This window comes from Colius striatus, chromosome 1, assembly GCF_028858725.1.
Source record: "Colius striatus isolate bColStr4 chromosome 1, bColStr4.1.hap1, whole genome shotgun sequence".
NCBI lineage: Eukaryota > Metazoa > Chordata > Aves > Coliiformes > Coliidae > Colius > Colius striatus.
The window spans coordinates 3396122-3412396 of NC_084759.1; the positions used below are offsets into that span (position 1 = coordinate 3396122).

Genomic DNA, 16275 nt, shown 5'->3' on the forward strand with positions numbered 1-16275 from the left:
CTGTCCCAAATCAACCACTGTTTTCCAATTGCCTTAGGCAAGTCACTTGATCTTCCCATAATCGTGTCTCCAAAACAGAAATGAGTATTTCTTTACCTGGCAGGGAAGCTGAGAGCATAAACCCATTAAAGGCTGCAAGGAGTTCAGATCCTATAGTGATAAGCAATTACTTAATACATATGCAATGCTTGGGAGCATATGTTGGTTGTTTCAAAACAGAGCCAGAACTGCTTGGTCTGATGAGCACATAGAGATTTTCTCAATAACAACAACAAAAAAAGCAAAGCAACAACAAAAACCACCAGGAAACCACAAGTTGTTGGCTCTGGAGAGATGAATGCACTCTCATCTAACTGAACATTTCTCTCTGCTATGAACATGTGCTCTCGTGGAGACAACAGCTCCTGCAGAAGTTGTGCAACTGATTTGGGTACACAGAAAAGGCAACATCTATCAAACACACTGAAGGAAACACATAACAGAAGAAGAAACCATACAGAGTTACAAAACAACCCAGTGGACATCTTTATTGATGATTCACAAAATCAAACATCATTCATCTAATTCACTCCAGCAGTTCCAGGATGACATTTTGTCCTTGCTAGGTTTGGCTGATTTTTTTTGTCCAAGGTAAACAACATTTGCTTTTAAGTCAGGGTGGGGAGAATCGTGCTGTACAGTCACCGTTTCGTAAGAGCAGACACATCACAGCCGTGACAATACGTTGCAATTTTATAACACTCAATCTTCAAAGCAGTGCTCAGGCATTTAATTAAAGCCTATTAAAGCCTCACAGCACTCCTGGCTCCCAGTCCATTTTAGGTCACACCTCTTTATTAATATTTCACATAAAACCCCCAACAATGCTTATTCAGTACCTTCATGGCTTGGTAGCAGTCTCATGAGAACCTTAACCCTTTAGTTAAGTGGGATTTATTAATACTGATGTGCACTAAAAGACACAACCTGCTACCAGATTAACTGCCAGTGTGCTTCCAGAATCTCACCAGAATGTGTTACTTTCACCAACCCAGTGAGTCAAGAGTTTCACTGATATAAAACTCACCATGATTTCCCACTTAAACTACACTTACTCACAGCCCTGTATGTTATATACATACAGTTACACCAGTTTTCTCCACCCCAGTCAACTGGTGAGCTACAGGAGACAGGAGTGAGAAAACCTAGGGAAAGGAATAACATCTTTGATGTTGTCAACTCCCAAGAGGTACTGCAGGTAGCGTTCAAAGCCCATTCCAAAGCCTCCATGAGGAACTGAGCCGAATTTTCGGAGGTCTAGATACCTGTAAGTTAAACAGACATTGCAGGACAGTTACACTGATGTAATCACAGAGAGCTTTTTATCTAGGGTTTTGCTTTTCCATCTTAATCGCTTCTCTTTGACCCTAACCACAGAGGACTTCTGGCCAGGAGTGTGAGGAGGTGCAGTTCTCTGACAGGCAGAACCGCAGTAGCAGAGAGCCCAAGTGCAGACACATTTAAACCAGCAGAGCTACACTTTGCCAATACACCAGAGCCTGGTTTGTTTAGGAACAAGAACTCATTTGGGTACAGAAAAACAGCTTGAATGTTGCAGTTCTGCTCATATTGACAACATATTTGTAAGTTATTCCTAGCAGAGGCACAAATCTCAGTTCCTACAAAACCACAAACCCATTTCCACTGTTGCAAAGCTGTTCAGCCTTTGCCATGCTGCTGCTGAAATCTGCCTACCAAGAAATTCTTTCACTTTCTGCCTTCTTTTCAGTAGTTTAAGTAATTCCATTCCCACTAATTTCTTCAGAACCCTAAATATGTTCTGCTGGTTGATGAATATCCCTTCAGATTTCTTCCCTTTCTTTTAAGGTAATGATGATGGCTTTTGGTTACTTTCCCCCCCCAATCACTCTTAAGAGACTGATTCATTTATTTCCACAGCAAGTCAGCAAAAAAATCTTGGATGTTATCTTCTCCAAAAATGAGATCTGGAACAAGACATTCCATTTTGGAGAACAGCACCTGTTCTGCCCAGAAAGCTCAGGAAACGTTTGGAAGCAGATATTCCAAATAGATGGGTGTCAACAAGATGACGATGGTTCCTCTATAAGCTTCCCAATCTTCCAGCTGGACTGTAGCTGATGTGATACACAGGAACTATATTTGCAGCTACAAATTGTCACCAACAGTTTTAACAGGAATGAAAAACATCTTGGTGGTTTTATTGATTTATGGGGCCACTTCAGAGTTTGCTGAGGCCACAAAGTTGTTCTTCTTTATATGAATGCACTAGTAAGGCACTGAGTGACTCCAGATGTATTACATGCTTCTGATTTTTGTACATGAATGCATCCCAACTTAAAAAAAAAGCCCAATCAAGTATGCTATAAATATGCTTTACTACTGAGGCAGTGGGGGGGAAAAAGCACTGTGAAAAGAAGAATTAAGATGGGATTGATTGCAATAAACAGCTTCCAAATTTTAACTACTGTTAATGATCTGCAAGGAAAAAGTCTATTTTATAAGTGTATATATATGAAAATCATACATTGTATGTATTTAAGTGTACCTGCTTATATATATGTATATAGACAGATATATAGGTGTACTTGCTTGAACTTATTTTCACACTCCTTCCTTGGAACTGTAGATAGAAAAGAGCTCAGTGCTGTAGATGCTGATCTTGGCTGGACTGAGAGAAGTCTGTGGAAGTGAGGTGACAAAGTCAGGTGATTACAGTTTACTCTGGGAAGCCACTTACCTTCTCTGTGACTGGGGAGTGTTTACTGCCTCATAAACACGAGACTTGCTCCTGTTTGCAGCCTCCAGGTGCCATCTTAACACCAGCAGGGACCTAGTAGTGAACTTAGTAATGAAGTGCCCCTACCACCATCTGCGTGAGCAGCGTTTCAAACTGTATTTCTTACATGTAAGGCACTCATTTCCTCACTGACCATCATCATGTGCACCAATGGAGAAGCTGTCCTCAGAGTGAACCCTTCCCAGTCCAGGTACCTTTCTGGTCTTCCTGTGAAAGCATGGAATGTGTTTCAGAATGTTTTTGGATTGAAAACCACACTGTAACAGGGTGGAGCCAAAGCAATGGCACTGATTACCTCTGCTTGCAAATCAGAAATACTCTCCAACGAATTCCCCAGCTACAAGAGGTTGCCCTGGCAGACTGTGTTTGACAGCATGCCTCTTATACCATGAAATATTATTTCTCCTTGCAGTTCATTAACAGTAGATAAAATTTAGGAAGGCATTTATTACATTCACTCTAATCTCCTTGATTTTTTTCCCCTCTACTCCACTGGCCAAGTATTAAAACCAGAAGCAGAACTTTATAGAATCAGAGATCTTCTTACCACTTCCTATTGACTCACAAGTGCAGTTATGTCTAAATTGCAGGTCCAAGAGTGGGTTTCTGTTTCCTGAGATCCATGTGTTTTCTATCTGTGCTGCTGGGTTTTAGCTTGGCTTGCTAAGGCTCAGTTGTATCCACTCCACAGCCTCAAGTGATGAAGATGATGAACACACAGGTTGTGCAACAGCATGGTGGTCTTCATCTCTGTCTACTTCATACAGGCTGCAGTAACAAGCACTTGAGTTTCCACTAATACACTGGGAATTGCCCCTGGGGAGCTCCACTTAGCAGCTTCTCAAGGGTTTGCAAGGAAGATGATGGGCAGATCTGATGCTGAGGGTGCTGAATTGTGAAATAGGAAAGACCTCATAAACGTGAGGGATATGGATGCTGGCTGTGGCAGATCCATCTGAACTAGCAAACCAGCTAGTGACAACCCCAGCTGCAACTGGTAATACAAATGGCAGCACAAACATTCCTGATGATGTCTATAAGCATATCTCAGCCTGTGCTGAGACCAAGCCTAGCACCTTCCCTCTCTTTTTGTTGGCAACAGAGTTTATAAAGTCATTGTAAGGAGATGAAATAACTCAGCTTCTTCCAAATGAACAATAATAATAAATTCTACCCTTGCTTATCCAAGGCTTTCATCTATAGATCTCAAAGCACTTTGAGAAGCCATTTTGGCAAAAGGAGGGAAACAAAACCCATTAAAGTTAATGGGAAAAGTCCATTGAAGTAAAGGTGCAGAGGAACAAGACTGTGAATCCTTTATGATGACTGTGCTTAGAAGGTGCAAAGGAATTGAGAAATTTTCCATTCTTCCCAGATGAAAGAAAAACTAACTGCCTGTAGATGAAGAGAAAATTCCCTTTGGGCTGGAAAATGCTCCCTGAGGTTTTCCTTCATTCAATAGTCTCCAGACACTGGATGTTTCTCACCTCAAAAGCAGTCATAAACTAGTCTGGCTATTTCTCCCAGTAGCTCCTACTTAAGAGCTGAGCCCTCCATTGGTAACTGCAGGACTGTGCAATATTATTCCACGGGAGAAACAATTTTCTGTGACCCCTGCTAGTCTCAAGAGTTCATGTTCTGGACCTGGAGAACTGATAGTTCTTCAGAGATTTCAATCTTACTAAAGTATGCAACAACGTCCCCCGGCAACGAATTCCAGGAGCTTGTTTTGTGCCAAGTTAGACGAGCATTTCCTTTCATCCTTTTCAAAATCTATACCCTTTTATCATCATGATGAGCTCCTGTGTTGCATGGCAAGGCATTATGAAGCTCAGTGCTCTCTCTGTGACCATTCATAAGCAGAATGTATTCTTTTCAGTATCCTTTCAAAACAAATACAATCTTGATCTTTTGTGTAACCCCTTTGTTACACCGAAGCCTCTGCAGTCAGCTTGAAAACACTAAAGCTGAAAGAATAAAGATATTGCAGTTGAATATTCTAGAGGGAAAAAAGGAAAATGAAGGTAATGAAAAACTACTAGTGACATGACACCTGAAAGACTGTTCTGTTGAATGTTTCAGGAAATCAACACACAAAGTATCACCAGGTTCTGACGTTGCCTTTCGGTTTCAGGCAGATTCTGCTCTGCTACAGCTTTTTGGGAATCCACAAACAAGGCACTCAGGGAGGTCAATCTAAACCACTTCCATTGCCATGAGTGGAGTTTGGGCCCATTTTGGCTGGCTTTAGCACTGACTATTCTGCTTGTCTCTGTACAGTCCAGCACAGCGCTCTGGTTTCTCCCCAGAGCGGGAGTAATAGGACCAGGCAACTACCCAGGACTGTGATGGACTGCTTGTCCTCACTGGGCTCTGAAGGATGACACCAATGCTGTCACTGGCCATGGACTGCATGTGGCTCACCAGGGCTGCTCTTCACAGAATCACAGCATCTCAAGGGCTGGAAGGGACCTCGAAAGCTTATCCAGTCCAACTCCCCTGCCAGAGCAGGACCACCTAGAGCAGGTCACACAGGAACCTGAACTCCTCTTTTCTCCCTTGGCACACAAAGCCCCAACAGAACACTCTGGCATTCAGGCTCCAAAGAAAATTAGAAGTTAAAGAGCCCAACACAGCTCAGTCTTCACCTCTGAGCAGGAGCAAAGCCAAGCCAAGGTAGTACTGCCCATTCAAAGACAGCAGATAACTCCACTGCATGCTTTCACGGGAAGACCAGAAAGGTACCTGGACTGGGAAGGGTTCACTCTGAGGACAGCTTCTCCATTGGTGCACATGATGATGGTCAGTGAGGAAATGAGTGCCTTACATGTAAGAAAGACAGTTTGAAACGCTGCTCAAGCGGATGGTGGCAGGGGCACTCCATTACTAAGTTCACTACTAAGTCCCTGCTGGTGTTAGGATGGCACCTGGAGGCTGCAAACAGGAGCAAGTCCCTTGTTTATGAGGCAGTAAATACTCAGAGAAGGTAAGGTCACAGAGAAGGTAAGTGGCTTCCCAGAGTAAACTCTAATCACCTTTGTCACCTCACTTCTACAGACTTCTCTCAGTCCAGCCGAGATCAGCATCTATGGCACTGAACTCTTTTCTATCTACAGTTCCAAGGAAGGAGTGTGAAAATGAGATAAAGTAACTGCAAAATCAAGCCAAATACTTCCCCAACCCATACTCTTTATGGAAAGAAACTTGCACAACAGCAAAGCTGTAGTGAAGGTGATTCAGAGGAGTTTGACCATTTCCCTTTATCTACTCTCTTGAAAACCTTACTAAAAGGTAGGAAGTGGCAGAAGCACAACCGTGTTTCAGATCATCAGTTCCCTCTTTCACCAATGATCCTCCCACAAACAAGGCACTCCTGAAGCTGTCCTAGAAGAAGTCAACTCCCACAGCATCTTTATGCTCAGTGAGAGGAGAAAACAGAGAAATACAGCAAAAGAGAAGGGATCTCAAAAAGGATCACATCTCAGACAGCTGCCCATTCTCAAGTCAGCAAATATTGTCTTTAAAAAGGAATGACTTGACTGTTCTTCAAGGAGTTTGTGAGCCAGCTTTGGAGACTAAATTCAATCACTAAATTGAAGGAGATTAGTTTCCTTCTGCCACCTCCACTGGTAAGATGGATGCTGCCAAACCATTGACCTGTCTTCTGGCAGATTTTGGACTTTAGTCCAGAAGCATCCAAGATTACTCCTATCTTGCACCTTCCTAGGACACCAGATCCTGCCATGGCAGGGGATAACAACTGTTTTAGCCTTCTCTGGGAAGCTGTATCATCTGTGATGGAGTGCAGGCAATAGAGGAGGAAACAAAATCACAGGAGGAAAGACTTCCCAGAATGTGATTGCACCATATCAGAAGAAAATGCAAATGGGTGATGGGCAAGGTCTTCATCTCCTCTCCTGAGGGAAGCATGAGGCAGGGCTCTGCTATCTTAGTAGTACTGGAGAACTCTGACACTGAACACCAGATTTCCTCAAGCTGTATCTCCACATCTAACCAACAGGATGATCTTTCCCTCGGAGTGACAGGGTGTATTCTGGCCCATAAATGCAAACAATAAAGGAAGCCATTTAACTCACCCTGTTTGCAAATGGGTGATGCAAAGGTCTGCCATGCACTGGGCTGCTCCTAACTGAGTTCCCATTGTGAGGAAGAGGAGAGTGAGGAAGCCCACACTGAACAATGCTTTTTATCAAGGCAGCCTCCCTAATGATCAATCCAAATACTGCAGAGACTCTTCTGAATTTAAAATTCTCTGCACTTTCATCCTCTCAAACAGCTTTGACAAAGGAGGTACCAAGAAACACTTGTCAAGAGGAACACTGAGATCCTTCTGTCGTTTTAATGGGCTCAACCGTTAACTCAAAGGTTGATCTGTCTCCCCAGCAGGACAGTTGTAATTGCTTCAACTGCCTTGTTAGGGAAGATTTTTCAACCCAAATGTCCTGTCAATTGCAAAGGGAGTTATTCACAAAGCTGTTAAAGGGCACAAATTGCCTGTGGTTCTGTAACCTGTTTATCTCATGCAATGGCAGCCAGAATCTATTCCACTTCCAACACAGTCTAATGATTTAATATCAAAAATCATTATGAGTTATAAATAAAGCCACTTCATGCAATCCTGAAAGGAATGACAAGCACTGTGAGCCTTAAACTAAGTAGCATTAAACTTTGTTTAAATGAACTGGGTTTTCCATTTAGACTGGCAGTAGTGGCAAGGCAACTGGGCCAAAAAAATGTCCCCTGAAGAACAGGATCAAAACCAATGAAGTAGTTGTCTGAAGAGTCTCAAAAAAAGAAAGAGTTTGCAGACAAAGATGGTGTCTTACCATTGGTAGGCATCTGTGAGTCCTAATCTGTGGAACAAAAAGAAAACCCCTTGTAAGTAAAGGAAAAGAGCAGATCCACACAAGCAGCACTTGCCTGGTAGAGGATGCTACATGAAAAGGGAGGATCTGATGACTAAACAGTTCAAAAAGGAAAGGCAGGAAATTAAGGGAAGACATGACCAGTGGCTGTCAGTGCTGGTCACTGGCAGACAATCCTGAACAGATTCCCAAAATGATTCTTAAAATGCAGTTTGTTTGGACAACATACAAGGTTCATCCCAGCTTCATGCAAAGACTTGTGCATATTCTCAACTTCAAGCATATCAGTAAACTCTGCCTGGGAATGTTTGGAGAGCACAGGCCTGAATATTGAATTTACAATGGCATGCAGTCAACCTCATCTATGAACAAGCCAAAAATCTCCTCACACAGGTGGCTATGAGGCTGCTCCTCTTCCACAGTGCACAAACCCACTGATCTCTCTCAGCTTTACTCATGTGTGCCAACTTCTGTCAAACTACTAAAGAAAATATGTCTTTTTCTAATTGCCACCAGTGCACTCTGTCTCCTTTCCCTGCCCTGGAAAACCAGACCAAAGTTGTTGGTTCTTTTTCCATTTCTCTGAATATGAACAGAAAATTCTGTAGGCAGTGAGAGGCCACTTCTCTCACCCTCAGGGCATTGCAGCTGCCCCTGTCTGGGATGTGGAGAACAAGTGTATGGAATGTGTCTATGGAGACAAGAATCCCATTTTTATCTCTCTTATCTTGGGTCTGCAGGAAGCAGAATTAAAAAGCCTGAAGAAAATATTTAGGCACAGCAGATCAGATCTCAGGTATCTGAAATTGAGGAAAACATGTGAAAAGAGGTGTTATTTTTCCAGGTCATCTTCAATGCAGAGCTGTACTTTAAGGTCACTGAAGACACACCCCATTTGTAGCTTGAAATACTTCCTATGACTTTCCTGACCAACAAGAAAGTCTGGCTTCAACCTCCACATGGACCCCTCCTCCAGCCCCACACCTTGAAGGCTGTGGACTCTAGATCTTCCTGGGAAAAAATTGAAGTGCAAAAGTGCAGCAAGGAACATTGTATTTTGCTTCAGCTGAAGCAGGCCTGCTTTGGGAGAGCAGCAGGAAGCACTGGGAATAACATCATCCTGCATCACAAACTGAGAACCAACGTTCTGGTGATTTTAATTGCCCTGAGCCTTTTGGATGCATTATTGCTGAAATGGGTTTTGCTTTTCTTCACTGACTAGATATATCTCTAGAGCACGTGGCTGATGTAAGCAACAAATTCATTCTCTTTGTGCAAATGGTGTTACTCTGGGATTAATCCTCCTCCAAAATTGCTTTGTACAAGTGTATGACTGGCCCAAATGGACTCATCTGAGTTATGAAAGGTTCTTTTGAACTATCAGACAGGAGCCAGGGAGTAATTGTCTATGGAGAATTACCCCATCTATAACGTCTATTATTGTTAACTAAACAGCAGCTTTGATACTCTGTCACTGAATTTAGCCTAAAATTAGTCAAAGTCACATGATTCAGAAGAAAGCAGCAGGGAAGGAGCACATATGACACAGCACAGATCCCTGGCACTTCCAGTGAAGCTCCCCACCAAGCAGTTAGCAAAGAACCATATTCTCTTGAAATGATGCCACTGAGGCCAGCTGCATCACAGCTAGCAAAGCTTCTGACCCAAACTGCAGTTCCTCAGTTACACAATGTGATGACAAATATATGTAAGCTCTGTCTACGTGACAACTTCCACCTTCACAATCCACTCTCAGCTGCAAAAGCTGCGAAGAAAAGGCTCAAGGATGAAGTCTCTTATATCAGACCCTGTTCCTGCCTCAAAGGTGAGACATTCTGCTGCCCTGGCAGCCCAGCAGAAAATAAACCACTATTCTCTGATGAGCTATAACAGAGAGAAGTTTCTCTACACACAAGAGAAGCACAAGAATTTCATCACCAGTTTGCAGTCACCCAATCAGGTAAACGGGTATTTGCAAGACAAAAATAGGCTTTTTAAAAGTACCATTAGTTGCCCTTCCACTCCTCTGTCTTGCCAACTACCGAGAGCTGCTGAAACACTCTTGTGGTCAGGGTACTCTGCTGGCACCTGTGGTTTTTCTGTACCTCTGTAAGCGTGATTCAAGGAAGGGCAGTCGCTCCTCTCTCAAGCTGCCTCCACACAGCTCCCCTATTCCTGGTACAAGGAGATCAACAGCTGCAACCTTAAAAAGAAAGAAAACTAACATGAGTCATACCATGTAGTCATAGAGGCTACAGCAGAACTGGAGTTGACACTGAAGGGCTGCTTGTAAAAAGCTATTGTAATTCTTTTATTGAGTCCAGGACACTTAGGTAAGTATGAAAAGTCTCCTGTTGATAGGGAAAGGTTGGGAGTTTAAGCTGCTGTGATGCTTGTAACTTGTGTTTATTCTGTCTGCCCCCATTCCCTGAGCCAGCTCTAGTGGTAACAATACCAACAGATCAGTGGCCCTGACATGCTGAGCCAAGTGTTAGGATCCCAAGTGTTATCACCTATGCTGTTAGATCTGGGCTGGCTGGCTGTTCTGTTTTGTTGTGCAGAGTCACTTTTCTCACAGCTGAACTGTTGCTAGAATGAATGCCAGTGAAGGAGACAGTGGCACACTGCAGGGTAGTTGTTCTTTTTAGTAGAAGTAATGTTTCAGGTTGTCTCAGTTCCATTGGGAAATCACATCTTCAAAGCATAAGACTTTACATCTTGTGCCCATCTGCTGTTCGAGGATTGCACAGACAGGAGATTAGAGTCATGTAATTCTAGGCTATTCACCTAGTAGTACAGAAGTCTACCAGGAAAAGAAATAAACTATGGCAACTCTGTCTTAAAGCAAAACCAAAACCAGCCAGCTCCTGAACCCTCCTCTTCTTCTCTTGCTTTGGGGATTTCTTCTACAACAGGAAAATGATTGAACAAGATCACCTGATGGTCACATCACTTCTCGACCAGAGGACCAGCCAAAGAGTGTCCTCATACAAGGGAAAATGCAGAGTTCTGCACCTGGGAAGGAACAACCCCGTGCAGCTGGACAGGCTGGGAGTGACCTGCTGGAGAGCAGCTCTGGGAGAGGGACCTGGGAGTGCTGGTTGATAATTAACTGAACATGAGCCAGCAATGTGCCCTCGTGGGCAAGAAGGCCAATGGCAGCCTGGGATGCAGCAAGAAGAGTGTGGGCAGCAGGTCGAGGGAGGTTCTGCTCTCCCTCTACTCTGCTCAGGTGAGGCCTCATCTGGAGTCCTGTGTCCAGTTCTGGGCTCCTCAGCTCAAGGGAGACAGAGAACTGCTGGAGAGAGGCCAGCTCAGGGCCACCAAGATGACCAGGGGACTGGAGCATCTTCCTTATGAGGAAAGGCTGTGGGACCTGGGGCTGTTTAGTCTGGAGAAGACTGAGGGGAGAGCTCATTAATATTTACAAGTATTTGAAAGGTAAATGTCAAGAGGATGGGACAACAGTTTTTCTGTAGTGTCCAGTGATGAGACAAGGGGTAATGGGATGATGTTGGAACACAAAAAGTTCCATTTAAACATAAGAAAACACTATTTCACTGTTGAGGTGAGGGAGCCCTGGTCCAGGCTGCCCAGGGAAGGTGTGGAGGCTCGTTCTCAGGAGGTTTTCAAAACCCACCTGGACATGTTTCTGTGTGACTGGATCTAAGTAGACCTGCTTCTGCAGGGGTGTTGGACCAGATGATCTTTAGATGTTCCTTCCAACCCCCACCATTCTATGATTTGTCTATCAGTAGACTAAGACATATGCCTAAAAAAAAGCACTGGAAGCCAAAAAAGCACTGGAAGTGTTGAGCCACAGACTCACTGTGTGTTGAGGTCCATCTTCGTTGTCCCGCATGTAGAAAGGCTTCAGGTCATATGGGTAGTTAACCACAAACACAGGAACCTCACCACAGTGCTGCACAAGGTACTTCTCATGTTCCTTTTGGAGGTCACAGCCCCACTGTAAAGACACCAAAAGGGACCTGAGATCTTGCTTTGGTGCATCTTGCCTGTGGCAAGACCCAGCAAAATCCCTGTGTAGGAGAGACATGCAGCTTTGAACAACACAAAGCCAAACACAGCAACTTCTCATATGGGCCAATGGATAAACTTGCTAAGCAGACAGGGATTCGGGAGTTTTAACTTTTACAGAACAGGGCCAGATCATCCCTGCACCAAGTCCAAGCATCTGGTATCAAATTAGAAAAAAAAAACCCAAAGCCAAACGAAAAACCAACCCCAAGTCACACCCCTTATAGCTTAAGGGAATCAGGCACCTATCCAAAGTCAGCTTACTAAGCTCAGCAACCCAGCCTGATTTCACTACTACCTTTGGTGTACAGCTAGGCTGACCACTCTCTTCCCTGCTGTGTCCTGTTACAAGCTACATTAATTCTCACTTAAGAAACTCCAGCATCCTATTAACCAGGCTGCCCAGATGGGTTGTGGAGTCTCCTTCTCTGGAGACATTCAGAACCTACCTAGATGAGTTTTTGTGTGACTGCTCTGGCAGGGGGGTTGGACTGGATGAGCTTTTGGGTTCAATGCCCTTCACTTCTCCATTTTCCCAGTGACTTTATACATTCTGTGGCTTTTGACAATGACTCCACTCCATTATAGGATGTGCAAAGAATAAGGGGGCAGTGGAAGAGGAAAAGGAGAACAGATATTCTGCAGACTTTCCTCATCTGAAAATATCCTAAGTTTTCTGTCATAGATCATGGTAGTACAGATTTGAGGTTCTACACCCATTGGTACACAAAGACAAGACAGTTACCCAGCTGGATATGAAGGTGGCTTCTGCCAGGGAGTTATTTTCCTCAAAGCATCAGAATGAGATAAAGATTAACCAGTATAGACATGAGACGAGCATCACCACAAATCCTCTCCTGACTGAGGGGTGTGTGTGTGTTTGAAATTGGGCAAAGTATGATATTTAGAAAACCATAATCTAACACTGTCAGAAAGACTAAGATTCTTTTTCTGTCAGCATCTATGCTTTGGAAAGACAAGAGCTAGGGGTAATGGGTATAAGCTGGAACACAAAAAGTTCCACTTCAACACACAAAAAAAGCTTTTTTTACTGTAAGTGTAAGGGAGCCCTGGCACAGGCTGCCCAAGGAGGGTGTGGAGGCTCCTTCTCAGGAGGTTTCCAAACCTGCCTGGACATGTTCTTGTGTGACCTGATCTAGGTGGGACCTGCTTTAGCAGGTGGGTTAGTCTAGATGATCTCTAAAGGTGTCCTGGTTTAGCCAGGAGCAGCTTTTGGCTTGGTAACAGGGGGAGCGGGTTGCAGTGAAGACCCTCCCCCGGCTCCTAGGTTCAGACCCACCTCCGGCCCGGCTGGGCCAATCTGGCGCCTCTGCGATCACTATTTAGGGGACGGGAATTTGAAATGTGAGTCGGGAGGTGGAGAGTGATACAAGATGGAGGCGACCACGCGGACCCTTCAGCCAGAGAGGGAGGAAGGAACGAGAAGCAGTAGACCGGAGACCCCTCTGCAAGCCGTGGCGAGAATACAAGCTGTGCCCCTGAAACCTATGGAGATTCGTGGCAGGACTGAGAGCCACCAGCAGCTCCATGTGAGTGAGCCCGGATGGGCGAGGGACTGTGTGGGGAGGGGCCATGGCCCAGGCCGTGCTGGAGAGCCTGCACGCCGCAGAGCAGCCCCACACGAGAGGCAGAGAGGAGCTGCAGCCTTTGGAATAAGTGGGCATCGGAGCAGCCCGTGCAAGTCTGCCATGCTTGTGAGTTACCCCACGGACTTGCAGGGAGGACTGGTGTGGAGTTCACCCGTCCTGAGGAGGGACAAACGGCAGAAGCTCTCGGAAACCGACTGATTGAACCCCCCACTGCCTGCCCCCCCGAACCGTTCAGGGGGGGGCAAGGTAAAAACACCGGGATCAGGGCTCTGAACCCGGGAAGAGGGGAGGGGTGGCAAGAAGGTGTTCTTAAAAAGGCTGGTTGGACTCTCCATTGATGTATTACTCTGGGTTGTTTCATTTTGGTTATGTTTTGGTTGATTTTGCATTAAATTATTTTCTGTTTTCTTCCCCAAAACCGAGTAGCCTGGTCTGTTTTGTCCTGAACCTTAAGCGGCAATTAAGCCCTCCCTGCCCTCGAGCAATCCTCAGCCTCTTCGGTACTCGAGGCTAATCGTGGCCTTTGTTCCCTGATGGGCCTAAACCACGACAAAAGGTCCCTTCCAAATCCCACTACTCAATGATTTTATGAAGAGATTCCCTTTAGCTACATCTAGATGACATGGTATTTCAACAGGAGTTTGGTTTCCTGGTCCTTGTCAAACTTTTGGTGCTATCCTAATGCCATTCTGTTATTTGAGGACTATTACAGCAGCTCTCCATGGATTGCTATTGAACTCACAACACATTCAGTATCACTCACAATACAGGAAAGAGAAGCACCTTTGCTAAAGCCTTGGTCCTTCAACAGCAAACTCATCACTTCCTTCCTTGCAAATGTTGCATGTTCTTCTGCTACAGGTCTCAGTCCTTAAATTGCTCCCATTCCAATCCCAAAGGGCAAAAGTTATACCTGAGTTACAACTGAGCAAACACCTCAGGAGGGAGATAACCCATGCAAAGGAACAACACTTGTGGTATCAGAAAGAGAGAAAAGATCTACAAACTGACTGTGCTGACTGTGCAAACAAATTGGCACGGGGACAAGCCACCAGGCAACCACCTACCTCTGGCTTGAAAGTGAAAGTTTGAGAAGCCTGCTTCAAAATTTCCACTGCTTCATTGTAGGAAATTCTGCAAGAGGAAAAAAAAAAGTCTTTAAGATAACTATGAAAAGAATAACAAGAAAGTTTTCTGGCTAAGTGCTGCACTGGAAAATTAAGGAGGCATTTCCCCACCACCATGCCAACTTGTGCTGTGATGTCAGACTTCCCAGCAACGTTTCTTTGGATAGAAACCAAACCCCATTTTATATGGCAAGAACTCTTTATGTTTTCCTGTGCAGGGTAGGAAGTGCTAAGCTATCGGACACTTTTGCATGACTGCAGTGTTGCATTTCAGTCAGAAGTGAGCTCTGCAGAGAATTTCTATGGGCTTTTGGTTTTTATTTTAAAAGAAAACCATGTCCCTCCATTGGCACAGCTCCAGCAAATGTTCAGGATGGTGTCAGGCAAAAATAACAGCCCAGAGTGCAAAGGGCTTGTAGCTCAGTTTCACTTTGCAGCAACGCTTCTCTACTCCTCTGATAGATCTGAGAGCTGATTCTCCATCAGATTCCACCAGTACAAAAGAACAGCATTGTGGCAGAGCAAACAGAAAAATCACAATGACAGATGCTGCAGGTCTGACAACTGGAAACCAAGACTCACTGGAAGACACTTCTGATGACAAGTTTTCCACATACCAACCAAATGTTGTGAACAGAGAGAAGAAAAAATAAGCTGATCACTGTAATTTCATCTCTCTGTACCATGAGCTAAATCCAGTTATAAACCAAATTCCCTAAAGAGCATGAGCTCTTTACACCAAGCTACCAGGTTTCCCTCATACAGGGAAGGCTTCTGGAGGAAATATCTCAAGAAGGAATATATTGCTCTACGTGGTTGAGTTATGCAAGGCCATGGTCCAGATGAGGCATATGACTGGCACAGGTTCAATGCATGTCACTGATGTGTATCAGCCAGGAATGCCCCAGATCTGCCAGCAGCTGATGAAGAGACAGAGGGAGATGGGCTGACTCACTCTCTTTTCCCTTGCACCATGGGGGAAGCTGAGTCTCTGTCCCCTCAGGAATATTAGTTAGGTACAAAGAAAGAAGAGCTGAAATGGGGAGACAGTGACTTCACCAAGATCTCTCATGGTGCTTATGCTGGCACAAGGCACAGGGAGAGTCTATCATGGTCCTGTTGCACAAGTGTGGCTGTAGCTGCTCAACAGGAAAACCACTACAATGTTCTGTGGGGTGAATGGAGAGTATCTGTATTTAAAGAGACAGCAAGAGTAGGGGAGAGGAAGTATTCTTGGGGATCAAGGAGGGAAACCAAACCCCTTCAGTTCTTTAGCACACAGAGAACTGGGAAAAGGAGTCACACAAAAAGTAGTTTCATAAAAAGGGAATAAATGGAGTGGAAGTGTGAAGAAAGACAGAGAAGCAAAGCCAAAACAAAGAAAGAGAGTGAGCAAACCACTGCACAGGTACATCCTTACAGAATGAGGATCTTGTCCAGGGAAGCAAAAGCCAAAGGCCAGCAGATTCAGATGCCAGCCTCATGCAGAGATGAAAGGGCAACTGGCAAACAGTACAAAGGGAACTGCAACTGATGATCTTCTGGAGACATTATGCTAACCCAGAAGATACTGAGTTGAAAAAGAACATAGACAGAATAGGAACTCTCCCCCAAAGCCCTCTTCCAGGTAATTTTGAAAAAGAAGTACTTACGTCACAAATTTGTTCTTCAGCACTTGTTCCAACCTGTCCTTGGTCAAAACAAGAAGAAATAACAATGTCAAGCAACTCTTAAGGATTCAGGGGCCCAGAGGAAACTCAGAAAAGGTGCCTCCCTCTTAAGTTTTAATTTGTAGG

General features: G+C 44.5%; 1 protein-coding gene across 9 annotated transcripts in view; it reads right to left on the bottom strand.

The window, feature by feature from the left end:
* Nucleotides 1-520: 520 nt before the first annotated feature.
* Nucleotides 521-16275, bottom strand: part of NARS2 (asparaginyl-tRNA synthetase 2, mitochondrial) — a 58906-nt gene continuing 43151 nt past the window's right edge. For 5 of the 9 annotated variants that reach the window (XM_061990525.1, XM_061990547.1, XM_061990578.1 and 2 more), the window contains 6 exons: nt 16132-16169; nt 14420-14486; nt 11534-11671; nt 9810-9907; nt 7666-7692; nt 521-1304 (listed from right to left, as the gene is read on the bottom strand). In XM_061990525.1, coding sequence (XP_061846509.1) covers nt 1160-1304; nt 7666-7692; nt 9810-9907; nt 11534-11671; nt 14420-14486; nt 16132-16169 — 513 coding nt within the window. In that variant the 3' untranslated portion in view covers nt 521-1159. Of the gene's footprint in view, nt 1305-2615; nt 2701-2779; nt 2852-2951; nt 3026-7665; nt 7693-9809; nt 9908-11533; nt 11672-14419; nt 14487-16131; nt 16170-16275 lie in introns of those variants that run through there. The other 4 variants (XM_061990540.1, XM_061990554.1, XM_061990563.1 and 1 more) reach the window with 4 other exon arrangements.